Below are 26,263 nucleotides of genomic sequence, written 5' to 3'. Positions count from 1 at the left end.
GAGTCCTGGAATTGAGTAGGGAAATTATGTCTTAGTCATAGTTATTATCTGGTAGGATAAAGTGCTATAAATTTAAATACTTGTCAGATTTGGAGCTATTCTCACATTTGTTTAGTGCTTTCAATATTAATGTTCTGAATTAAATAGTTGCTTAATTAAGGTAATGTATTGGCAATACTCTGGTAACTTGATCTGTTCCATCCTTCAGTCTTTTCACTGTATTACATATGAGTTCATCTAATTTGGAATTTATCTTTTTTTTTCCCTAAAAATGCTGTTTAATACCAGCTACAGAAGTTCAGAGGCATGCTGTAGTCTCCATACATTATGTAAAATTATCCTTTTTGTACCATAATGGAGCTGAAGAGAGAACAGCATTTGTACATAGACCGCCAGAAATAAATGGTTGCATAAAATACGAGATCTTAAGCACTCAAAATGAGACATTTCAAAAATTAGTAGTCATTAAGTAAGAACAGGTAGAAAAGGTTGTGGATTATCCAAACGATTTAGCCTATCGGTAGCGAGGAAAGAATTTCTCACTGGACAAATAAGTCTTTGTGCATGTTCTTTCACCCATGCCTCGCTTTTAGAGTGAGGGAGATGTCCCAGCCTAGAACATCGCTGATGTCGTGGTGAAAATCTACATCTCTTGACCCCTGCTGTACTAAAGGGGTGCAGCTCTTTTTGAACACATAGTTAATTCTGCAAGAGAGGAGGAGGTTGTGTTCCAGCTACTCCTGCCATTTCATACTGTCATGTCTCTAGCTAATCAGATGCACCTCAGACACCATCTGTAACCAGCAGATATATAGTCTTTATATATATCATAAGTTTGAGCAACTGGCACGCTACTCCGCTGAATACTGTTTTTCATTCCCTTTGATGTAGCTTTCATATAGACATCCAGATCTGACTACCAAAACTGCTACCAAAGAGCAAAGACGTTTAAACCTGTTAACACATAATTAAAGAATTAAAAAAAATAATAAGCTGGATGAAAAAGGCCTCCTGGTTCTGTAGGATCATTCAAGCCATTTTCTTCTAGCATTTTAATAGTAAGCAGTACACATTTGAAAGACTGTTGTAACTATGTTTTGTTGCTGGGCCTGAAATGTCAAAGCTGTGAATGCTTTCTTGGCACTTGAGAAATGCATGTACTATTGATCAACTTTAACTTTGCTTTTCTGATATTTTTCATAAGTGGATATATAAATATTTGCCTGGTGAATTGGTGCTCTCTATGCAAGCTTTGGTGTCTGGGCTGTAAATTGAAAACCACTCACGAGTACCAGGAGTCAGTAGCAAACAAGCAGTTCACGTGTACCTGGGCCAGAAGTATTGGTTGTGGAGTATTCTGATGCATGCTGATGGCTTGAGCGCTGCGAAGGGAGAGAGGGGCGCAGAGCGTGGGGGACGCGGGTGCGTGTGACCATCAGCGGGGAACTTCACATCCAGGGCGGCTCTGCATTTACAACACTGGCTAACCTGTCACCCAAAAAGACAATGATTGCTTTCCAGGGTTGAACCTTGGATAGTTAAGGCTCGGTATAAAACCAGACGTGGAAGGAATTCCAAGGTTTCTTTGCCATTTTGGGGTCTGTGGTATCTTGCAGATTTCCAAGGCAGCTCATCATTTAAATTGGCAGTTTGACCTGTGTCGTACACTTTAATTGAACTATCACAGTATGTTGCAACCATACACAGCCTCTAGGCAGTCTAAATAAAACTCTAGCATTTGTTAAGAGAAAACCCTAGGCATTATTTACCAAGATTAGATTAGTATGGGGTTTGCAAAGACTGTGTGATAACTTGCAATACTGAATGTAATAGTTATCTACAGGAATTCCACACGTTTCTCTTAAATCCAGGTACTATACAGAATGGAGTCCCTGCAACAAGACGCATTTTTCACATATTAATGGAGGGTGAACTTCTTTTCATAAACCTTATTTTTTTTCTGTAAAAGGTACATGCCAGTGGTTTGTTATATTCAGAGATGGAGCACTTTCAGAGCACAGCATAACAGTCTGGTGATAGCATTTGAAGAAAGAAAACATCAGTTATTTCAACAAAATCTACAGACTTGCAATCCACTACACATAAACTTCATTTTCTACATTTGTCCATCTACGCTGGTGCAGAAAACTTGCTGCAGGTAGCAGCCGTGGTGGTACTCGTTTGCCAGGGAGAAAGCTGAAAAGAGCTGGTCTCTTTCCAGCCAGCGTCACTGCAAAGAAGCAGCATTAGTGAGAAGCCTTGTAAAGTTATCTTGACACTCTGCCTAAGGGTGCGTTCTCCAGGAAGACCATTAACGTATTTCTATTACTAAACATCACTTTTGAAAAATATTGCAATCCCTCAAGGTGGAAACCTCCACGTACTGCAGTGCAGGTGACCCGAGTTGTGCGTGAACTAGCGAAACGTGCGACGGGCAGAGCTCCGCGGCTCGGGATGCGAGCTGCCGAGCGTGGCATTCTCCGCATCCCTGTCTGGCAGGGAAGAAGCCATTGGGTTTCCTGCTTTTGTCTCGTTTTGCGCTGCAGGGATTCTCATTTACGCAGACACCGTCAGGGCCTCGGTGCATGTGGCAGTGGGTAGAAGATCATTAACGTGACCACACTCCTCCCACCTGTTAGTTTCTTTTCTGAACAGTTACAACTACAGTGTTGCTTTTAGTTAACAAAGCAGCCCTTCCATGTCTGATCTCTCACATCTTTGAAATCAAAAAGTAGGCTGTTGGTGTCGTTAGGAAATGCCTTTTTAAAAGCCAAATCAAAAGTTCAAATATCCACAGTCAGGGAGCAGTATTCAAAATGAATTTGATTGAAATTGGCCCTTGCAGCAGAACAGCAGTGCTCTCTTGTGCCTGATAAAGTGATGCCATGTTCCTAATTGTTCAGTGTGTGGGCATCATCCGAGCTAAGGCATGATGTACCCAGCCTTCGAGGGAGCGAATAAGAATATAGGTTAAAACTGACATATAACAGCCATCGTAAATTAAAACCAGTTGGGTTTCAGGCTCACTAACAGTAGTTCTACAGTAGCCAGGTTCAGAAGAGCAGTATAAAACCATCTGTTTCAGGGAATGCTTAACAAAAGATCAAACTGGTTTTTAAATGTACACTTCTTTTATATAAGCATTTAATAAATAACAGTGGGGTACATTGTGTCTTAGAGATAAAATGATGAATAGAAGAGACTTGGTATCATGCTTTGTCTGTGAATTAATTGGTTGTCATTGCTTCTTGCACATTAACCCAACTCACTTATGAACTCTGCCAGGCAGGGCTTTCGGTTCAGCGTGCTGTGTGTCTCATCTCCAGCATAGGGGCTTAGGGCTGGTCAGTTAAATGCTTCCAGCTTCAGCTCTCGCAGGCTGCTCGCTGCTGTTGCATGGTCTGATCCCCTCTACACCTGAAAAGCCAAGCAGCTTTCACTGAGGTTCTGCCATTAGCACATTCTGGTGGTTTAGCGAGCTGATAATTAACTGAGGGTTAATTCATCAGCAGGTGGCTCTAGTCTTTGTTTCTCTAGTTTTGTGAAATGGATTCAAGCACAGTAAGCATACTTGGTGGTGGGGAATGAGTTTGGCTACTTTTGCTTATATCTGGAATGCTCAGAGAACTGATTCCCCAGAGGGGAACTTAAATAGAGAGTACTCTGTAATCTCTTTGCAGCCCAAAGCATGTTGTCCTGAAGAACTGTTTGGGACTATTAACAACTGACTGGTCTCTTGTATTGTTCAGGACTAGAAAACAGTGTTTCTAATCTTTTTGCCATTAATTATCCTAGATGGGTTGTCTCAGATATACTTGTGGATGCTGCAGTCACTCTTCTAATCGTGGTGAGTAAATATGGTCTTCTGTTGCTTGGTTTTTCCCTTTTCCTCCCAAATAATGAGAAGGATAGATGTTTTTTGGTTTTTTTACAAAAGCAGCTCAATTCACATTTGCTTAAAATTTCCATTCAAATACACCAGTATTTTCTAAATCTAGAAGCGGGCAGATGAGACTGTGACACACACTGGCTCTGACCCTACCCTGGCTTTCTAGCATTGGATCAAAAGCTGCTGATTCAGCATGCTCTATTTTATCAAGGCAATGAGAAAAAAGTATCCAACGGCATTGAGACAGCTCAGCAAAAGTCGTCTTTGAGTCATTTATGAACCAGTGGAATAGGAATTAAAATCCTGTTGGTTAAAGTTTAGGCTATTGATAGGGAAGAGTTTCTTTTGCAAAGATAGGAAGAAGAGAGATGTCTTTTTTGTGCCCCTCTGGTGTGCTCCTAAGTTAGTTGAGGCTGGAAGGCAGCTCTGGAGTTCACCTGCCCAGTAACCTGCTCAAAGCAGGGCTTTCTTCAGCATTAGATTCTTTTCTCTTGCGAATCTGTGATGCGGCAGATAAGCTCCCACACTTAGAATGAGCTGCAAAATTCCAAACAAGACCAAGAATGAAGATGTCTTTATTATGTCAGACAGTCGGCGATTTTACACATTTAGGTAAAATTCCCTGTTCATACACTCATTTTCTGAAGAATTTTCTATTTCCATTTCTGGAGTGGATTCATGTTAATAAGTTTTGTGCTTTGGCTGTGATGGTGGTTGCATTCTGGTTTGGGAGTACACAGTAAGCCAACTGCTGACAACTACTTTGGTAGTTAATTTTTTGAGGGAGATTTGCATGGCACAGCGTCTTTCAGTTCTGCTGACTCTCTTGGAGGAGAATGGAAGGTGCTTTTGCCACTTATTCATGAGTAAGGCTCTCTTCAGAGCCACCTTACTGGCACAGAGGAGAGGGAACAAAAAGCCTCTGTTCTTGGAGTGATGGCTGTTTATGAACTTACTGCAGGACTGGTTATAGCAAACTTCTGGGGTGCTCCTCGCAGTGAACTACCGTCTGGTAAGAAGCAGTGTGGGTCTACCACACAGTTATGTTTTCATAGTTCAGTCAGTCACTTTTCCTCTTAACACCCACATCTCTTCTTCCCCCTCCACTTTCTCTGAAACTGTTGGACTCTTAATGCAAAGGACTTTTCAAAGCAGGGCTCCTTTTGCAATTTAGCATTGTCATAAATAAAAAAACTGTAGAAGCAGTCATTGCACATGTTTTATGCATGGTTCACCTATGATGATTAGGCACGTTGCAGGTTGCTTCCCTGAGGTCTGACTGCGTAGCACCTGTGCGGGAGCTTGATCAGAGCAAGCTGTGAATTATTGAGTACTCTGCTTCAGTCAGACATGAGGAAAATGAAATGCTGCTCTCTTTAGCATTAGAAGCTTTAACCCAGTTCCTTACGGAGAGATACCAGTTCCTATTACAGTGTTCTTTTATAAAGGTATGTAGAATACAGTGACATTCAGATCCACACAGTTTTCCTTAAATAATTTAAAGACATTTAAACTCTCCTTTTAAAGCTCGAAAGAAAACTTCCTATACATTTTGACAGTTTATAATCCTTAGGCGGTAATATTATATTGAGAGTCTTATTCTGTGCTGTATTAAACATCCTGACTGGATCTCTTGTTGTTCAAGCAATTGCTGAAAAATTGCAAACCTTTTTACCTTTCAGGTCACTTACTCAAAACAGGCCCAGTTCACAGCAGACTGGAGGTGTGTTGCAACCTGGGCACTGCTTAGACTTGTGCAAAAAAAAATGGCATGAAAAGGTATTAGAAACCGGAGGGGTCGTGCAGCACCATGAGCTGATTTGGTTTACGTGGAAATGCAAAATTAAATACATGAAGCATGTTTTAGTGGGATGCATCTAGTGAAGATGCAGAGTGGCTAGTGCTCTCTGAACGGTAGTTTCCTGTGTGTATATTTCTCTTCTGTTTTGATTTAGAAGCTGTCAGAGGCTTTTCTCTTTGTTTTTCTTGGTGATACTTTTGGAAATCTTAATTTCACTAAGGAGCTCTGTGGGTGTTATTAATGATCAGAAGCCCTGTAGTCCACAGGTGAAGAAACTATCCTAGCTTCCCCAGGGGACAATGGATAACTGATGTTACAGCCAGCATGGAAATCAGGTGCTGTTGCAGAAGAGGAGGGAAAGCGAAAGAAATGGCTTGATAAAGAAGTCAGTAGACCTCTAGCAGAAATATGATGTGGTCAGACATTACATAGTCAAGTATGATGTCTGCCAACGGAAATTAACCTATTAAAATCTGAACAAACCGGAACTGCCACAGGGATATTGGAGTAGGTCAGTGAGAAGAGTCTTTGGGCAATCACGCGTTCGGTTGAAACTATGAACCATGGAACAGCAGCTCACAGGTTCGGTACCTCTCCGTCTTAATGACCTTGACCAGATGGCTTTAAATTGTTGCGCTTCAGTTTTGCTACCTCTGAGACCAACTGACCCCACTGTGGGAGATGCCTATTTGCCTGCTGCTGCTTCTCTTTCCTCCAAACGGTATCCACCTAAGAAGCTCCATATTGGTTGCACTTGTTTTCACACACCCATTAAATTGCAAGCTAATGTAACTGTAGTGCAGACATAGTCTTAGCAAGACTGTATTCATAACAATTAGACAAGTATCTACCCCCCCTTCCTGTTTCCAAAGGTAAAGAAAAAAAATTACCTGACATTTTGTGTTAAACTGCTTTTGTGCAGCAGTACCTTGACTGTTAAACACGTATTCTCCAGTGTTCTTTGTCTATACATTCTTTGCCACATAACTTCTAAAGCAGTCTTCTCTTTGAAGGGAATACTTATGCTACGTAACTTTTGCATGACTGTCTGCTGTAATCCACAGACAGGCAAATCCACTTCAGTACTGCTGTTTGCATTAATGCAGCCCATTGAAGCAGCCCAGAACTTGGAAACAGAAGAGGTCTTACACGGGTCGCACGTGATCCCTGTCTGCATTGTGGGAGTACAGTGACATTCCAATATAGGACTTTTTCTTCCTTTTAAACTATAAATAACATTAAAGTATTTTTTTTAGCAGGGAAGAATGAGGCCATGGCATCCACCTATACATTGATAGCTACGCTCTCTATTATAGCTTCAAGAAAATGCCTTGCAGCATTAGTATGTCTTACTGCTAGGTAAGGTCAGTGGTTTTCTGCTCTGTGGTATGTCTTGCTGTTTCTCCCTCTCTGTCCCTCTGTCTCTCTGCTGAAAGTTAATTGTGGTTGGACATACCCTGTTTAAAAACAAAACAAGAAACATAGTTGGAAGGGGAGAAATAATAAATGGGCTTAAGGGTTTAAATCACATTGGTTTTTATTGTAACCAAACGCACGCTTGAGCCCATTTTTAAATGAATCTTGACACAGGGAATAGCAGAACATAGATTTCAAGGAACATCCTCTCTGTATTTTGGTATCCTAACTCCTTGACTGCTGGAAGCAGTATGAAATCATGGGAAACTGAGCTCATTTACTGTAATTTGAAAGTAAGGAATATGTATATTCAGCATTTCTACTGAAATTCTCTGAGCTTTTCTGCCCACCAAACAGAAGACAGGATTTTAAGTAGTCTAGCCTGTAACAAAGAGTCTGATAAATGGACTGCCATGCTTTAGAAAGAGACTTGGTCCATACTAGCACATGCTGACTTGTCTTCGTATCTGGCCAATTTTGACTAAAGCTAGAATAGATATCGTGTCTTCGTTATGCCATGTAGACAGACTTACAAAAATTTGGGCTTATGTATCTGCAGTTGCCCCAGCATTTTGCTGTCTAAGTACGCTCTGCACCTCTGTCCCTGCCCATAGCTCTTTTCACTTTTACCGGAATTTTTGTGTTCCACACAAATTTCATTTCTGAATGCTGCTGTAGCTCTCTGAAAACCCTGAGATTTGGGCCAAATGCTCTTCCAGGCAGGAGGTAGCACAGAACAACACGTACTCCACTGCACTCCAGGTTCCTGCTGTTCTTAAAACTCCTGGGCCCTGCTTACTGTCCTTTGAGGAATTTCAGTGTTATGGCTAGGAGCCTTTTGTTTATGTGCTGTGCCTTGCTTCAGGTGTAGGAGGAGCTGGCAAGTCAGCTGGGCTCTGTGTGTGAGCCTGCGCTTGAGTATTTGTGCGTGTACGTTAATGTCTAATGCTCATGCCAAACTTTTTAAAAATCACTTTCATCATAATCTAATACAGCGGTCATATGAGGTCACGTGGTTGTGTTTTTTCATAAGTATCTGTCCATGCTTTCAGTTTTCTAGGAAACTGAAATACACGTGGTTTTGGTCCAAACCACAAACGCGATGCATTTCAGTTTTAATTGAAGAAATTGCTGTGAAGTGTCTTAGGGTGTGTTGTCTTAGTAGAGCCAGCCTAACCACAGAAGTGTTTGCCACTAACGGGAGCAGACCCCTTCTTCCCCCTTACTTAGGTCTGCGTGCTGTTACAGCTGCCCTTGGGTTGGATCTAGCGATTGTGCAGTTGTGGGGAGTCGGTTCAGCTGGTTTATCCGGAGGAGGACAAACCACATTGAGAAGGGAGGACAGTTTTCCCTTGGATCAGCCGCTGGAGCCAGCTCACCATGCCATGGGCATCTGACAGCAGGGGACCAGCAGGAACGTGTGGAAGACGGGGTGTGCAGAGGAAGGGACTGGGAGCGCCCCTTTCAGTGCCAGTTTTCTGTTAGATCTGAAACACCACCTTAAAAAAATCAGTAGTGGTGGCTACTTCGGAGGCTGAGGAAATAGAAGCATGCTGCTACATGTGGCATTCCTCACTTGCAGGGTGCTGCTAAAAGGACGGTGGGTTATGTGCTTGGTTTGCATGATCAGCCAAACTGACCTTACAGGAATCTTTAAATAAATTGTTTCTTTAAATTAATTTGTGGTTGCTATAAAAATGTTCATCCTTTACTAATATTCAGTGACTTGTATCATACGTACATAACAAGCTTTGGAGCTTGTTTGTTTGTGCTAAGAGTAGACATGAAGAAGAAAATACCGCTTTTCATGCCAGCAGTAAGTGAAAAAGCTAAAGACTATGCAACGAAATCATTGTGCTGTTTTAAACTTGAAATAATTGGGTGTAAAAAGGCCAGGTAAGGAGCTCTTGTTGACCACTGCAGTTCAGTCACAGTTCATGTAATGTGACCTGCATCTCCCATTTATTCATAGTGATAAAGAGTCCCTGAAAATGTGTTCTTTCTCCAAGACAATGTCGAAGGCTTGCGGGACTCAGGAGGGACTCGGGCACCACTGGAGCTTTGTGGCTTCGGTGTTACAGGTTTCTCAAAACAAATGCCTGTTGTGTGGTCGGCTGGCAAAAATAGAAAGCTAATTGCTGCAGGTTTTTTTCTGGTTTCAGAAATCATCGGCTATCGTTAAGCTGTTTTCCACACTGAACATAATATAAACATCTGCTTTAAAAATAAATCCTTCCTACTTAAAGAGTATGGTTATAGGTCTGGTCTGGTCTGGAGGGGTACTCCTTCTTCCTTTACAGATTTTCTTAAAGCTATCGAGATTTGTTGATCTTTTCTAGTTCTTCACTAACTACTTAATTTCTACATATTCTTCCAGAGTTTTCTTATGTAAAATACCACGAGAAGGTCTTCATTGTGGGCAAAATTTCTGTGGTGAGCTATGAGAGACAGTAGGTCAACTTCAGTGTTTTATTGTCAGTTTGTACTGGTGGTTTTATTGTTCATCTGTATTGGTGGAGGCAGGAGAATTGTGAAGATTCAGAGAGTGTCCTTTTACATGACCCTATACCTAAAGCATTTTATTAGATATTTAAAGTTCAGGACTGTGCTATGTTTCATATTATCTTGCTTTTATTAATAAAATTCAGTATGCACTGTACTTTGCTGATGTGTATGCAAAAATACGGTGTCCTCTTCAAGTATTTTTAGTACTAGACCATCCAAACCCAGCAAGAGTACAAATGGTGGCTCCCCAAAAATGGTAAATGAAACTAAGTGATTGTCTGTATAGGAGATTGTCTTTTGTGTATCTGAAACATTGAACCTAGATTATAGGCATATAGATCATCTCATTTCCTCAGGAAATATGGGACTTCGTACTGCTGCTCAGAAATGTAGAAAATGGACCTTGCTGCAGATGTCACTGGAGTGTCGCTGGAAAGTAGTCAGACAGATGTTTATGCCACTTGTTAAACTTAGAAATTGTATCCTTTCAGAATCTTCTTGTCTGGCAAAATAAATGTACCTTGCCTAAGTAAAAATTGTGAGTTCAAATGGATGGAATTATTGTAGATTTGTAGTATGAATGTGAAAACCAGAGGACAGCCATTTGCAGGCACTCCCCTGGCATTGCCTTTCTCCAGTAATCTTGCTGTTACAGGTTCACGCTACAAATAATTTTCTACGGTGTTTGGTTCTCTTTGCTGTCTTGAGAAATGACCTCAGTCTGTGTGAATTTGCGCCTGAAGAATGCACTTTACGCTTGGTGAAGGAGCTGTGTGCAGCCGATTCTTGGGACAGGTCCTGTTACTGCTGGCACAGTCCTTCTGCACTGCAGATCCTCTACTGATTGCAATGTAATTTCCATATCAGCTGAGCTGGAAATATTCCCTCCCTCATGCCTCAGTCACTAAAAAACACTGGATGAGTAGGGGAGAGAGCCTAAATCAGAATTCTTAATTATCTGCCACAGTTGCATGCTTTCGTATCTTTGGCATGCAGTCTCCTTCCCTTCTCTCCCTGTTTTGGTGTTTTCCTCTGTAGCTGTTGGGCTCTGCTGCCTTCCAGAGGAGCAGTTAACTAGACAGGTGAGCCTCCCAAGGTGTTTTGGAGTGTAGTTACTTATTTTTCTTCATCTTCTCCAGCCAAAACACCCTTCCTGCCTTGTCTCTCCCATAGCAGTGTTTCGAGGTATGGTTTCTTTTCTGTTGCTATTTGGTTACATATTCCAGATATTCTTTAACAGAGCCTTGTGCCATTTATATAGCTATTTCATCTTCCAGTTAAATGGCAGGGGAGGGGAACCCAACCTAATCCTTCAGTTCTATCAGTTTCTTATTTGTCAGTAATAAAGCTGATCTGAAATGTTTTAAAGAGAGAGATTTTAAAATTCGAAAGTTCAAGATTAGACTCCCCAAACTGAGGGGGAAGAATTGTAGGTTCTTCTACTGTTCTGGTCTCAAAAGAGCAGACTTAAATCTAGTAATGTTTGTCATCTTCTGTCTTTATTTAGGGAAAGACTCAGAACTCTGCTGTGGTAGCTTGGGAAGATTTACTAATCTGGCATTTAATTTCTAAAGAAGCCCATATTTTTAGACGCTTTGGTATATGGTGCTGTGCACTGTCTTCCTGGCAAAGTCTAGCTCAGTCTATGCCTGCACTGCACGCTATAATTACGTGTAGGGGAAGTAGAAGCCCACACAAATTTGCCTTGGTCAGAGAGCTTCATGCAAGTGAGTGAAATTATTATACTCATTCTGAAGTGTGAAGTTTGGTATGAAAATTAGACTTCAAAGTAATTTATTCCTTATTCTGCTGTGTTGTTTCCATAGTAGTTCTTCAGAATTACTTGTACTTTCATTCTTCTGAGTAGAGTGTTGCTGTTGCTCAGGTTGATGGTTGAGTTGGTAGCTGGCATGGGCTGGATTTTTTGGTTTTTTTTTGTTTTGTTTTTTTTTTTAATCTTCTGTGTAAGCTGGGTTAAATGTATATATTGGTGAAAATAGGGTAATGGAAGGGATAAATTTTAATGCTGCTCTCAGTGCTTTTAACTAAAGAAGCTCTAGCATTTAGTTACTGTGGACAGACTAGGCTGTGAGTCCATTTTTGCTGATGTTGATCATCTGTGTCCATGTTGTTGGTGAGTTCCTTGTATAATTGGCCCTGCTGTGTCGATGCTGGTGGAGCTGGGATCAGGTTCTTGCTGACAGCTGTACAAGATTGGATTACCGAAGAGATCACGCGCCCTGGCAGGGGTAGGGGAGCTTGGCTTTCCCTACTGGGGTAGGGCAGTCTCGCAGCTGAAGGCTCATTCTCACAGGCCCTGGCTGCTTGGATTTAGAAAGAAAAGGTGCCTCTCCTGCCCATGTAGGATAGAGAACGTGAGACTGGTTAGTGAGCCTGGGGGAAAACTGGGGAGAAAAGAGACCAAAGTGCCAGCTCGCATACAGTCTAGATGTAGAAGCCAAGAAGCTCTGACCAATCTGGCGTATGATGAACAGTTAGTGAAATTTGTGCAGCTTTACAGTACCAGCGCTTTATTCAGCATGCTTGCATTTTGCTGACTGTGGTGCATTAAACCTCATTGTTCAGGCTGTTCTGTAGTTTCTAGATACCATCCTGAATTCTTGTCACAGTTCATCTAATGGACAATTTTTAGTACACTTGGACACTTCTCAAGGATCATCGTCCTCTTACCTGCTCATGCCCTGGCCCTTCATGATCAGGTTTCATTGACGGTGTTTGTTTCAAGATGTTTTTGTTGATCTAACCATCTGGAATGTGACCTTTGTAATTTTTTTTTTTTAAACTGCGTACAATTAATGGCTTTAGCAAGGTAAAGGGAAATTTGATATTATTTAACATCAAAGTTCAGAGAGAAAAAGTGTTTAAAGTATTAAGATTTGTTGAAGGGCATATATGCATACTATGTACGCTCAAGACTATATACGTTTGGATGGTTCAGTCTCACCAGTCAGTGCAAGGACCTGATCCTGCGTCCGTGACCTCCTCGGGGCCTCTGCTGACAGGACATCTCCCGGACAGGGGCCCCACGCTGCCACGTCCCCACGTATGGCTGCAGTAGCAGATTCTCCATGCTCCAGTGATATAAAGGCAGCATTTAGCTGTTAGGCTGGCATTTACCACCTGAGTAGTCATTTACTGTCTCCTCCAGAGAAGAGGTGGCAGCACAGATGAGATGATCTCTGTTCTTTACCAGTGAAATATTGCCATACACTTGAATGGCATAAACATGCTCCACAAGGCACTGGTTAGTACTGTCTGCTAGTCTGATGGCCGCTTACAGTGGAGCTTCTTTGGTTTCATAAGACTGTTTCCCTCACGGTTAATCATGCTCTGTAGACATTAATGTTGTGATGTCAGTATAATTCATTATTGACAAATGATGATCTGGTGGCTGGATTCATTTGGCAGTAGATCCAAAATTACGTATACTGAAGAATTTAAAACGCATCCCAAAAGTTGGAGAATCACAGAATCGCTGAAGTTGGAAGGGACTTCTGAAGATTGTATAGTCCAACCCCCATGCCCAAGGCCAGGAGAACTAAAGCAGGTTGCCCAGGACCATGGCCGGGTTTTGACTGACTCCAGGGACAGAGCCTGGGCAGCCTACTGCAGTGTTTGATCACCCTTGCAGTAAAAAACTTGAGTGTTTTTTTTGGGTTGGTTTGGGGTTTTTTTTACGTTTAAAGTGCCTCCTATGCATCCTTCATAACTTCACAGTGAACAGCTGCAGCACAGACAAATCTTTTAAGATATTTGCTCTCCTTTCAGGACTTAAACTTTGAAAATTGCAGTTGATTTGATGCAGTAACCCAGGAATCCCATTGGACTGAGACTTCGAGGAACAGAATTTTGATGATAACATGGGTTGTAAGGAAGATGCAGAGCCCTTTGCGCCCTCATAGACTGAAAATGGGTACTGAGATAGCAGGGGAGTAGGAGCAAATACTTCAAATGAAAAAGTACATAACTGTATATAGCTGTTAGTCCAGGAGGCCTGCAATAAAAGTAAATAACTGTTCAGTATTTCGTGTAGTATGTTCCAGTTAGTATGTGAAAGAAGGCAGTTTTCTGAAGTTTCTCTAAATAGAGATGAAATGCTAAGAAGATTTGAAAAGAAAAACTTGACGTGATTCTGTGAAATACAAGCAGTTTGTGCAATATCCAGGGTCTATGCTCCCATGAAGATTGCATTTTACACGTAGCAATTTTTAAAACTGTACGTATGCTTTTTTAAAAAATCTCACTGTGCATCAGCTACTTTGTCACTCTGTCCAGCCACGTGTTTCAGGTTACTGAGGATTACCAGTCTAGAGTTTCTTCTGCTTCCTTCTGAGTAAACCTGATTTCTAGATTAAATGACTGCCCTGTTCAGGAGGTAATTACCTGAAAGATTAAATAGCTTGTGTGTAGAGAATGGTGCTGATGTCTTGGCAGCCATGGTAGTATTTCAGCTAGAAGCTTGCTGCACAGTACTATAGACCTTATTTCTATTAATTTCATTGCTAAAAAATTAGCAAACAGTATTTATATCACATTTTATAGAAAGGGCAGTAAATTGCATTAGATACTTTGTTATGCCATGGAGAAGCAACGCTTAATTATTCAAGTGGCTCAGTGGATATTTTGACTGAAACTCCATCTGCCAATGCAGAAATGATTTCTATTTTTAACAACATGAGACACTCTTCTGCAATTATTCAGCAGAGTTGTTTCTAAGAGGGTATTTTCATGCACTACTTTTGACTGTCTCCTGGGTGAGGTTTGTGTGTGATCTTCTGTGTATACTCTTTGTTGTCTTACAACAAAGCTGAGCTGTCTTCAGCTAATCAATGACAGTTTTCATTAAAAATGTGTGGAAAAACGCCAGTCAGGAAGCAGAAAACAACTAGGTACTTTCAGAAAAGTTTTACTGTCTACTTTGAGGCCAGGTTTTTGAATGGGGAGAGTTGTTAAGCAGTCGGAGTTGGTACAATGAGAAGGCAGGACTCTGAGCCCTGCTCATCAGTGCATCGGTACATGGCTGCTTCGTTTGTACATGGCTCCCTTTCATCAGATGGATGCCGAAGGTTGCACAGCTGGAAAACCGAGAGAGTGCTTTTGGTGGAATTCGCTATGTAACTTCAACTGTCCTCTTTTAACTGCAAACATTAGTCCAAATAAGCTGGGTTAATGAAAAATACTCTGCTGTAACTGTTTAGTTATCTGGGGTGATTTTACTGAAAGGTCAGTGTGCAACTCTGGAAGCAGCTGTGAGCAAGATGGCATTGCGGAACTGGGGACGGCACGGACAGATGCTACCTGCAGGGAGCGTGCATCCATTGGCTGAGGAAGAAGCTGCCTTTGCCATTTGATTTATAAGCTATTGATTAAAAGTAATAGAAGCTTAGGAATTTCTCTAAAAGTTAATTCCCATAGCAACAAATTTTACTTTAGCGCCAGTTCAAGGTTTGTGTGTTTGTTTGTGTTCTGTTTCGTGGCAGTGCCATGCAGCCACAAAACCTTTTGGAGCAGCACGTGCCGAGGGCGTTTGTGTGCACGTGGGGCAGCCGTGGGCTCGAGTGGGGTTTTAGAAGGGCACAGTGCTGGTGGGCAGGGACTGTGGCATCCCAGTCAGGCTGGTGGTGGCCTGGCATGACTCTGTGCAGCTATAAACACTGCTTACCAGCGGTTTGGAGAGGTAACCTTATCTGTGGGCTCTTTGGGACCCTGGTGGGACCTTATCATCCATCTGAGTAGTCATCAATACTAAATATTAGGCAGAGCCTGTACAGTAAATTGAGAGTAAGAATGAATTGATGTGTATTGGGATCGATGCATTAGTACAGTAAACCCTAGAAATGTACCAACCTGAGTTAGGCCAAAGCTTCCTTAATTAATTGTTACAAATTTTTTTAGAACCTGCTTTAAGTTGACCCAGACTGAGACATCTGAAATTTTCTAATTTTAATTTAAAAAAAAAAAAAAAAAAGAAAAAAAGAGATGGGCACAAGAAAGGACTCGCTTTCCAAATATTTAGCAGTATAAAAGCTTAACCCAGTTTGAGGGAAAGGAATAACATGATAAATCTGGCACATTGTAGGATTATCAACAATCCTACAGTGTTGGAAGCCACTGCGGTGGCTTCTGCAAAGGTTCACACTCTCAATATGGATTTAGAGTGTGCCAGTCCTAAAACTACCTATACACTTGCTGAGCAAGAGGATGGGACAAGGTTCCCTTTAAAAACTGATCGTAGTTACTGATCAGTTGGCAGGGACTGCTATAAGAAGAAAAGGTGTGCTCACTGGCTAAACTTTAAATGCATTTATTTCCCCAAACTGTAAACCCAGGTGAGGTAGCAGTGAAGTCAGAAAACCAGGCTTGTGTTTTGATGCTGAGGAGAGGGGAAGGAGGAGCACAAGACTTGTCATTTTTAAGTCCATCTTTTGTTGTTATCAATTTCTTAAAAAATATTTCTGCAGTTCTTGCACCTTTTTCATTCTCCTGTTTTTAAACAAGGCCTTTGCCTGTGTTGCTATTGAGCAGGGCTGCTAAGCAAAAGCAGAAGTCGGGTGGGTGGGAATAATTGGCAGATTGGCGTTGGAGGCTGGATCCTGGTGGGCCACGCTTAGGACAGCTTGTAACAGAGCAGACTTCCCCTGAAACAGGTTCGTCATAAACTCGTCAGACTACTACTAAGTAGATAGTTATTACAAATCCAGAGAATGTACTGATGTAGATTATCCGAGTTTGTGAGCTGAAAAACCGTGAGGGAAATAGACAGTGTGGTGTCTCTTAGACTTAGTATCCACCTCTGCTTTCCTTGGATGAATGTGGTACAGACAACCAGGCTGATTAGCAATTAACAGAACATAATCCATGTGAAAACATGCCTGGTGAATAAATTAACATCTCTTAAAAATAACTTTCTTTTTAAGGATAGATCTGTTATGAATAGATGGCAAACACAGTTGTCTGACTGCAGAGCAGTAAGCTATGAAGGAACTTCTCTCACTTCTTCCCCAGAAGAATAAATTGTCTTACCACCCAACAGTTTCCTAAAACATACAGGGCATGCTTGCTACGCTTACTCGAGGCATAAAATAAAAGCCTCATCTTGATGTGTTTTCCCCAGAGGGCTCATTCACGCTGTCAGAGTTGCTCGGGATCCGTTCTGCCCATCGTGCCTTGTGGATTTGTGCTTGGCTGAGGAGGGCAGGAGGAAGGCTCCCTACCTGCTTCCCAGAAGAACCTTGCTCTCTGTCCTGCCAGGGAGGGACAGACCAGATGCATCGTGTCTTCTAGCCACGTTTCCAGTCCAGTGGCTCCTTCTAGTTTTCTCTGGGCATCCGAACTGTAATAGGGCACCCTAAAGCTGTGCGGGGGGCACCCGTGATAGGTGTTTCATTTGTCTCACCTGGAACTATGCAATGCGCAAGGCTTCCGTGCTGTCTTCAGCAGGGCAGGTCTTGAATTTGTCTGCAGGTAGCTCCTTAACTTGAAATAGGAGTCTGAACATCCTCCTGTGGCAGGTTACAGAGGAAGAGATTTTGAGGTTACACGTTGCCCAGAGCTCTAGCAGAGGTGTAAAGCGTGTCGTTCACCCCAGCAGTCTTCCTGCTGGGAGAAAATGTGAGGTGTTTTTCTGTTCGAGACTAGGTTGGGATTTTGTTTGGTTGGTTTTTTTTAAAATAAACTTCCAAGGCCATTGCCAGCAGATGTGTTTTGCTTTTTGGTTTTATTATTCTGCAGAAAACAAGACTGCCACTTCAGATGTGCTCCTGACGGGGTCAGCGATGAAGTATTTTTAGCAGACTTGGTAACTCTTCTGCAGTGCATTCATGCCTCGCTTGTTCAGAGCTGCAGTTGCTTTCTCAAACATGCATTCGGGGCTTCTGCCAACACACCCAGGGTACTACTGCTTCGTATTACAAGGTCCTGCTTTGTCAGGGCAGAATTGAGCCTGACAGGGCTGGAGCTGGTCTCCGCTAACGTAACCGTGGTACAGCATGTTCAGCCGGCGGCGGGGTGCTGGGGTTAGACTGCATGCTTCCCTCGCTGCGCACCCAGCATGGAGGGCTCGCTGCCTGCCTCCGAAACCGTACGTCTTGTGGCTTTCTCCTTTCTCGGATGTCAGCGGTATTAGGGTTGTGGATGCAGCTGGTTTGCTAGGCAAACCTGGGTCACCAGTGAATGCCCAGGCTCAGCATTTTTATTAGCTGCTGCTGCTGGAGTTTGCTTTTTAAAAATCAGTCTGCGAGCTGCTGCCTGTTGCGACACCAAAGGGGTGAAAGCCAGTATCTTCTGTCTGTCCTCTAATGAGACTGGGTTAGATTTTTTTTTCTTTGCTGCTGCTCTGTAGTAAGCAATGTTTGTGGCCCTGCTTGGACTCAGTATTAAAATAAGGAACACTGCTTGCACTGCGGAGGTGCTGTTTGTCTTGTAAGTGTTTAATCTGGTCTTGCTGCGGGGGTAAAGATTGTGTGTTGGAAGATTCCCCGTGAATGCAAAGAATCTGTGGTTTGAATGGTTTAACTGATTAGAAAAGACTTCTAACACCAGAAGTCTGTGTCTTTTGGGCTTATGGTTAGAGCTTCTCCAGTTATGGTAGGTGATTCCTTCCAGGGAGCTTTGAGGTCAGGCTTTCTCGTGGTAGTCCTCCACAAAGCATTCTGGAATTTGTCCCAAACAGCACAGAATGTAGAGAATTTGTCAGAAGGTGCTGTGTACAGATTGAGAGAACAGCAGAGGAAACGTGGCTGATATCAACTTTTAATAATGTTTAGAATCTCTTTAGCATTTAATGATTGTGTTTTATCAGAACAGTAAGGCAGTTCTAGGAAACTCTGTTCTTCAAGACAGATATGCACTTTTTTGAAAGTCTGCCTGCATGTCTTAGTTTCACTGGAAATATTTTGGTTGACTTTAAAATCAGGTGCTTCATTAAGAAAACAATGGTGAACGCCGTAGCGGTTCCCTTCCCTCGATCTAGAGGAAATTTCATCAGTCCTTGGATTGCTGGTAGCATTAGCACTGATTTTATCTCCCCGTTCACGCTGCGGTGCTGTGCCCGGCTAACTTTCTGCCCTATGCTCACTTTGTGAATGCAGGCTTTGTTGGAAGCAGGTTGTGCTTCGCTTTGGGATCTGGTGGTCGGTGGGGTGGGAGACCTTTCTCCGAGGTTACAGCAGGTCAGTCCGGGCTTCGGGGCTCCCAGCCTGGCTGCCGCGCGTACCCGGAGAGCTGGGGGAGCGGCTGCAAGTCAATGGTGCTCCGTAGGGGCGAAAATGGGAGAATGACATACTGTGTTTGGCCCGCATACACTCATTCCCAGAGGACAGGGCTGCATTGTTGGGACAAAGAAAAGTGAAAATACTAAAAGCATTCAAACTATTTTCTTTTTATTTGGGGAGCCTTTTTCTTTAGTGGAGCACTGCTAAGTGGCCAGACCGGCATGTAGAGCCACTGACAGAATTTAAAGGTGAGCTGAGAGTAGAAAGAAAATCTTGGCTTGTGTGGTTTTTGCTTTTTTGCAACTTACAAGGAAGGGGTTTTATGTTTTTATGTGAGACATTATCGAAGCTAGGCTAAGACGCCTGGAGAACTAGTACAAAAGATAAGTGATGACTGATCTATTTAAAAGGAGAAAGTATTTTTAGTCAATCTGTTTTCAGCTTTTTTTGTGGTACATATTCCGTTTCAATGACTAATACTTTGGGTTTTAAAAATTCAGCTTTCTTCTGTCATCAGTTTAGCTGCAAGTATCTGGGTTTTCAATACCTCTCTAACAAAGCCAGGAAAGATCAGGTTTTCTGCTATTCATATTCCTACAGTTTAAGGAAATGTGGGTTAAAGGGAAGAATTTTTGTAGCGGAAAGGACATGTTATGTGTGTTCTTTTATAAGCTGTCAATGGAAAAACTAGCACAGTGCTACATATTTAAAAAACTTTTCTGTAGGTCATCTGCAAGGAAGAATTACGTATTTGTTGTTGAAAACAATTTTGAGTTGTGGGGGTTTCTTTTTTTGTAAAACAAAATAGTGGGTGTTTGGGTTTTTCTGGGTTGTTTATTTTCTTGTGGGTTTTTTTCCCTTTTTCTTTTTTTTTCTAATACTGCTTTGACATTCTACTTTCACCAAGGCCACCAAGAAGTATGGATGCAGGACAGTGCCTTGTTGTTCAGCATGATTTGTCAATGCTATTCAGGATGCTACAGCTTCCTCACGTTAACCAAGCTATTAAATTAGCAGAATATTATCAATTGGAAACTTCATTGTTATCATTAACCCAGAGAAGATAGCTGTTAAAATAGCCAGGGCAAACAGCAGTTCATTTTTTTACAGAACTAGGGTCATGTCTTGAACAATTTTATTGCTAGTCAGATTTCCCTGTACTGTGAAACGTCTTAAGAGATGATCATAAGCCAAATGAAAATGAAATCTTGTAAAAAAAACAAAACCAAAAAAACCCGCCACAATAGTCTTAAAACAATGAGAGGGCAACAGAGGAAAGGGAAGTTCCAGAGACAGAAAAGCCCTAATAAGCACACCTTCACAATGCGGGGGTTGAAATTTGGGAGAAAAGAACTGAAATGAACCCAAGGGTGAATGTCTGGAGCATACGGCTAGAGCGTCAGGGCGCAGAAGAGGATGCCTGTCGGAGAAGGGCTTGGGCCAGCGGGGATGGGGTTCAGGGCGAGGCAGCAGAAGCACTGGGGGCATTTGTGTGGCTCTGCTTCCTGGAGGCTGGCTGTCGGGCCGAGGACACGCTCTCGTATTCGGAACTGGGGTTTAGCAAATCGACAGAAGAAGTGCAGAAGATCAGAGGGGAAGCAGCATGCAGATCAAGGTTTCAGAAGGAGCAAAACTGAGTCGAGGATGAAGTCTCTCAATGACGATGCGATACAGTAGGTTCAAGGGATATTTCCCATGATTTTTGACTGGAAGAGTGAAGGTAGAGGTGCTCTCAAGGCTAACACTAGGTAAGAGAGCTTCTGGAAGAAGAGCATTGTCTGAAAGGACAGACAGAGAAACAACACATTCATAAGGTGTCAAATGTGTAAAGCAACACCAAAAGCCAGTAGGGGCAATGGGTGTAATGTGGGACACAAACCAATGAAAAAAGGTTAAAGACAGTAGTACCTTCCTGAATCCATAGTATTAAAAGATTTTTAATCAAATAAATTGAAGAGAAATGCAAAAGTGAATGCTTCCTGCTTTATCAAGAACTCAATTCCAAAGACAACATCAATTTAGCCATTTCTCCTCCATCAATAATGCATCAGTTTGGATTTAAGGTCACGTATGCTATAACCTGTAGACCAGTATTTATTTGGAAAGGAAGGGAATGCTAATTTGGGGAAGACTAATGGAGAAGACAAATATAACCTGAAAATATTCAAACACAAATGCTAGTTTCTGTGATAGCCACCTGCCTCGATAGTCTGTGGGAAGGGACCAAGTTTCCTGCTTTCTGTCAGTGAGTTGAGCTTGAACACATCTTGAGAGCATTTGATCATTATACGGCTCTCTGCCCGCATACAATAGTCTGGTATGATGTAATTTCGTAAGCTTCTGGATAGGATCACTGTGAGCAAAGATTATCAGAGCTCGTGACTTTTGGACTGATCAATCAATGAAGTTGCTCAAATTATTAATTTGTTCTTTAAAGAAAGGAATAAATAGGGATTGTTGTGTGCCAGCCACTAACTTTGGCAGCTTCTTGTACACGACGAACCCGGAGCGCACACAGAAACGGAATCCTTATTTTGTTCAATACTCACTCTGAAACCTGCAAAAGCAACAACATTTTCTTTCGTCTGAATTCATCCATGTAATCAGTGGCCCTCTTCATAGTTTGCATTCATGTCTTTGTTTTGTATTCTGGAATAAAGGAGCCTTCTCCAGAATGTACTCACATCTTATTAATGGCTTGTGGGGAATCTGCTTTCCTCCACACCCAGTCTGTTGTGACGTTATTAATTCTAACTATGTAACTTAAGAGTTTACTTAATAAATCATGTTATGCAAATCTGATAGATGGGCTTGCTGAATTTTAAGTGCTATCAGTGAGTTTCACTGGCTTTTCTGGTTTTAGGATTTCTGTAGAAGTTCTGCAAGTTCCAAATATAGCTTCAAATTTTCAGTTATACTGTGACTTTCATCTGCTTTCATGGCAGAAGAGCATTCAGAAGCAAACAGAAAGAAAGAAAAGAAAAGCATACTGCTTTCCGGAGGAAGTACAGCTGTAAATGACTGTGGACACGAAGCTCCTTTAGAAATCAAGAAGCATGTTCTGAGATTATCTTTCACTTGAGCTGAGAGGAGAGCTATCACATTCAATGTACCTAAGCCATTTTAATGAATGTAAGACCTCAGATATATTATTGAGTTAACAAATTAGCCTGTGCAGCTAAGCTGTAGTAACCCATCATGTCACGTGCTTATTGCACACTTTAAGCTCATTGCAAGGTAGGAACAAAATCTTAAATCTTAGTCTACTGACTTTAGGTTCAGGCAGCTGCATCCTGCCTCACAATTGCAATGGCCAAGACAACTCATGTTTTCAAATACTGTGATTAATACACAGCAGCTTAGTATGTCGGTGTGGATTTTTTGTTGACACTTTAAGGAAAGTCAGGTCACTGAATGGTAAAAACTAAACCACCAAGACAGTTGCTGAAGCATGAGAAGATGCTTTTTGTGGGTTCTTTTTTTTTTTGTTGCTGTTTTTCTTTTCTAATATTTTAATAAGAAGAAAGTGTGAGAGGGTGAAGTTTGGTAGCTCAAAAATCTTTAACAGTGTGATAACCAGAAATAATCAATTTGATACATAGATATCCAATAAAACTGAAAGCTGACAAGTGAAATTTTGTTTAAAGCAAATGAAAGCGATTTCAACCAGAGCTGTTTGCCTTTCCAAGTTGTTATTGGAGAAAACATAGTTTTAAGACTAAAAGAAATGGCTTTTTGGGGGGTGGGTGTATTCTGTATCAGTTAGACTTATATTGGACACTGTGATGGTGTTCCTGCCAGCAGTGTTGAGAAATGAAACACCAAGCCTACTTGGAAATTTTCCATTTCATCACTATGCAGTTTTTAGGTTTCAGCTTTATTGGTAAACTTAATCCTTTACGCAGACTGGGCATTTTGCCTTGATTGTGGTTTCTGCTGAACCAGAGTGATGTTGCATAGTATGCTAAAAGTCTTTATTTTGTATTTTACCATGTCAAGAAGAAGGAAGATAGGTTTTTATATGCAAATTTCTAACATGTTAAACAATCCATTGCTTATTGAAAAAAAAAAAAAAAAAAAAAAGACTAAAACTATGTAAAGACTATCACCCATTTGCTAATCAGGTATATTACATCTTAGGTTGCATCTAAAATTGGAACCGGACTATGAATGCTCAAATTTTACACTTGGTGTCATTTGAGGAAAAGCAGAGCTGTGAAAGTAGATAGGCACAGAATGAATGACATTGTCAAGGCACTCTTCACACTGTCCTGTATACGATGGTGGCTGTGGTGTGGCTCACGGGATGCTAGTGGCAGCCTGTTGTGGTTTCTTGGAGACAGGGAATAACAGCATAAGTTGCCCTCAAAAGCAAGTGCTGTTTCTTGTCAGCAGCCAGGTGCTTCAAGCCGGGTCTGCTATTACCTCCTGGTAAGAAAAGGAGTAGTCCTGAAGGCACGCCTTCTCCTGTTTGCAGGCACAGCTTGGTAGTTACTCCTGGATAAGCGTCACTCTTGGATCAGTGCAGCCAGTGAGATAGGAGAAGATGAGATCTGGCTCTCAGAGCTGCAGGTGTTGGACCATTTTACCTAACAAAAACGCCCAATGAGGATGAAACGTAGAAAATAAAAAAAAAAAATCTGTTACGAGGAAATGTTTGTGGTTTGTGGCAAGGATACAAGAGTTTCGTAGGCTTGAAGAATAAGCAGAGGAGTGGTTCAGAGTGTCAGTGTTAAACTGTGGAGCACCGGTCAGAGCTAGGATGGAGTATTACCCTGAAAAATGATTATGGGTGCCAGCAGCTTCCTCCCTGATCTGTTAGCTGGTGAGAGCAGGTTGAAGACAGTGGGTCTGTTCAGGACAGATCTTGGGAGCTCAGTGCGTCTTCCCACATCCCTTCTCACTCACCACCATCAAGAGAAAGCACCCCAAAGTCTGGAATTGATTGGAGCTAATGATCAAATATTGCTGTAGGATGAGCAGAAACACCACCAGTTTCGTTGCTGGACCATGTTTACCTTTGGCTAGCTCAGTGCAGCATCAACACCTGCATGCTCAGTGGCCCAGTTAGGTGGCCTGTAATGATTGGGCATTGATTATAGCAGAACAAAAATAATTGTGCTGTTACACACTTGCAGGTTTACAAGCAAATTCTAAGCAATATCCTAAAGGGATATGGGGTTTTATTTCCCAGCACAAGGATGTGTACCTTAGTGGCGTAACGTGTAAATGTTCACTGTTCCAGGATTTTGCTAGTTGTGGGGTGTCAACACGGAGGTGGGTGTGGTAGCAGAACAGCTGGGCATGCTGGTGAGGCCCCGGGCCGGGCCAGGCTCTGAAGCTTCTCTGGGGGCGGCGCTTGAGGGGCTGGGAGCTGCTGGCCATGCAGTACCCCAGGCTTGCCTGGAGCGTGGCTGGCATGTGCGTCACCTCTGCTGTGGAGAAACAGGAGGTAATGTGAGGGTCTGCCTTCTGCCTATTGGGGTCGTACCTCAAAAACAGGTAGTGGGCACCCATGCCGAGAGCTACAGCTGCCCAGAGAGGATTGTTGTTAGCTACTATCGACCATAAGATCACAGCAGAAAAAAGTAATAGCTGAGAAGCATATAGTGTTGAGACACCTAAAGGCGTCTTCATCCCGATCCTGCACCCTTGCTTGAGGGGAACTGAGCACCTCTCTTCCAAAGCCGCCTTCTCTCTGGAGGCCTGTCCGTTGCTGCTGTCCCCCAGCAGCTGGCAGAGAAAGCGCACAAGCCCAGAGCAGTCCCTTCTTGCTGTAGGTCACAGGTCTGCCGAAGGCTAACTTTGTTTTCCCCTTGCTTTCCCTCATGGCTAGAAGTGGAGTGTATCCCAGATGACCATGAAGCAGCAGCCGTCAGTGAAGCCCCTGACTGCTAACTCTGGGCTGAGGTGCAGGCAGTCATCTTGGATTTTTCAGTTTTTCTTGTACCTGGAAAAATTGAAAGAAATGGAGACTGAGGACAGGTGACTTTCTTCCCCTTCCAGAGGGTGTCAAAGGCTGCCTCCATACTATCTGTGTGCAGAACGCTGTAACCCCCAGGCTGATCACTGGGGACTGATCCATGCACATGATCCATGTCCAAGCACAAGCTAGTTTGCACAGCTAAGGGCTAAGGTCCTCAGGAGGGATTAGCCACACCGCAGCACTGTGCCAGGGCTGACCTCAGCTCCCTGCCGTACCCTGCTGCCCTTGCTATTTTCGTGTGCCTTCTAAGGTGACGCGCTGAGAGCCCTCCCGAGTACGCAGCGTAATACTGGGGGAGCGTGTTGGCTACCCTGGGAAGCGACGTGAGGGGCTCTGAGCGTGGAGACCTGGTGGGCAATGTCAAAGGGCTGACCCAGACAGTGACTGGCCAGAGCAGACCTTGGTCGATGTGACTCCAGATCTCCAGTTGTTTTTCTCAGAGGAATCATTAGGCCTCCTCAGGAATGTAGCAAGAAGCGTGTTAAGCGTAGACCAGGGGGAACACGGAGCCTGTAGCTAGGCAGGATCGGGCTCCACTGACAGCACGGATACGCTGAGAAGGATGGAAAATTGGTTTCTCGTGAGGAAGAAAAAAGAAAGTCAGTCAGCCATTTCCATTCAAGACCAGCAAACTTCTGACTTGATCTTATTCCCCCAAGCTAGAATTTTCTTTTGCACCAAGATCTTCTTTGCTTTAATGGGATTTAGTGCAGTTTTGCATGTCCTTTGGATGGAAGTCTTTAAAGTTCCATTCTGCATTTGGAAGTGGAGCTTAATCAGTACTAACAAATTAGTGTAAAGTGAGGTTTTGGATCATCACACGAATAACTGGAATAGACAAGCTCAGCAAAAACTTTTTAAAGTCTGTCCACACTAGGTTATAAATATTGAGAAGTCCTTTTCTAAATGGACATCATTTTAACTATGTATGCAAATCTGGTCTGGTAGCAATCTGGCAGGCAGCAACCAGATTTCTCTCATCGTTACTGTGGGAAAGTTGATTTGATGCAGCAGTAATCAGGCAAATGCCCTTGGAAAATGTCCTTGATGTTGATAGCCTCCTGAAGGATGATCTGCCTATGCATACACAAGTTTTCTTTCTAACCTAGTTCATGGAGCCATCTACTGGCTAATAACAACTCCGGCTATGGATTGTCATTTGGTAGGACTTCAGTTTTGAGCTGCATCATCACAGCCTGCCGTGGTCTCTTCCTCGAGATTCAGAGTGTTGGTATTGTGTGCTAAACTGGTTATAAAAAACACCATCAGTATGGCTGCACTTCACATCAGGGCTGCAGGGTGCAATATTTATGGACTAACCTTTCTCTCTCTCTCATTATTAAGTGCTAGTAGAAACATCATGAATACTTCTGGAAAGGTGTGTGGGGAAAGGAAGGGCTGTTTTTCTTATGGTGATTAAAACTGGGGCAAGA

General features: G+C 42.5%; 1 protein-coding gene across 8 annotated transcripts in view; it reads left to right on the top strand.

Moving 5' to 3' along the window:
* TMCC1 (transmembrane and coiled-coil domain family 1) overlaps positions 1 to 26,263 on the top strand; it is a 211,400-nt gene that overhangs the window by 149,342 nt on the left and 35,795 nt on the right. The window contains exon 1 of one of the 8 annotated variants that reach the window (XM_087745344.1): positions 17,668 to 17,712. The exons of the other annotated variants lie outside the window; for them this stretch is intronic. Within the exon in view, the coding sequence (XP_087601470.1) occupies positions 17,683 to 17,712 (30 nt within the window). The 5' untranslated portion in view covers positions 17,668 to 17,682. Of the gene's footprint in view, positions 1 to 17,667; positions 17,713 to 26,263 lie in introns of those variants that run through there. 8 annotated transcript variants of the gene reach the window in all.

The sequence above is a fragment of the Nipponia nippon genome, unplaced genomic scaffold (assembly GCF_047370975.1).
Source record: "Nipponia nippon isolate SJK-2023a ecotype South Korea unplaced genomic scaffold, ASM4737097v1 scaffold_9, whole genome shotgun sequence".
Lineage (NCBI taxonomy): Eukaryota > Metazoa > Chordata > Aves > Pelecaniformes > Threskiornithidae > Nipponia > Nipponia nippon.
This window is presented reverse-complemented; position numbering and strand designations above follow the sequence as displayed.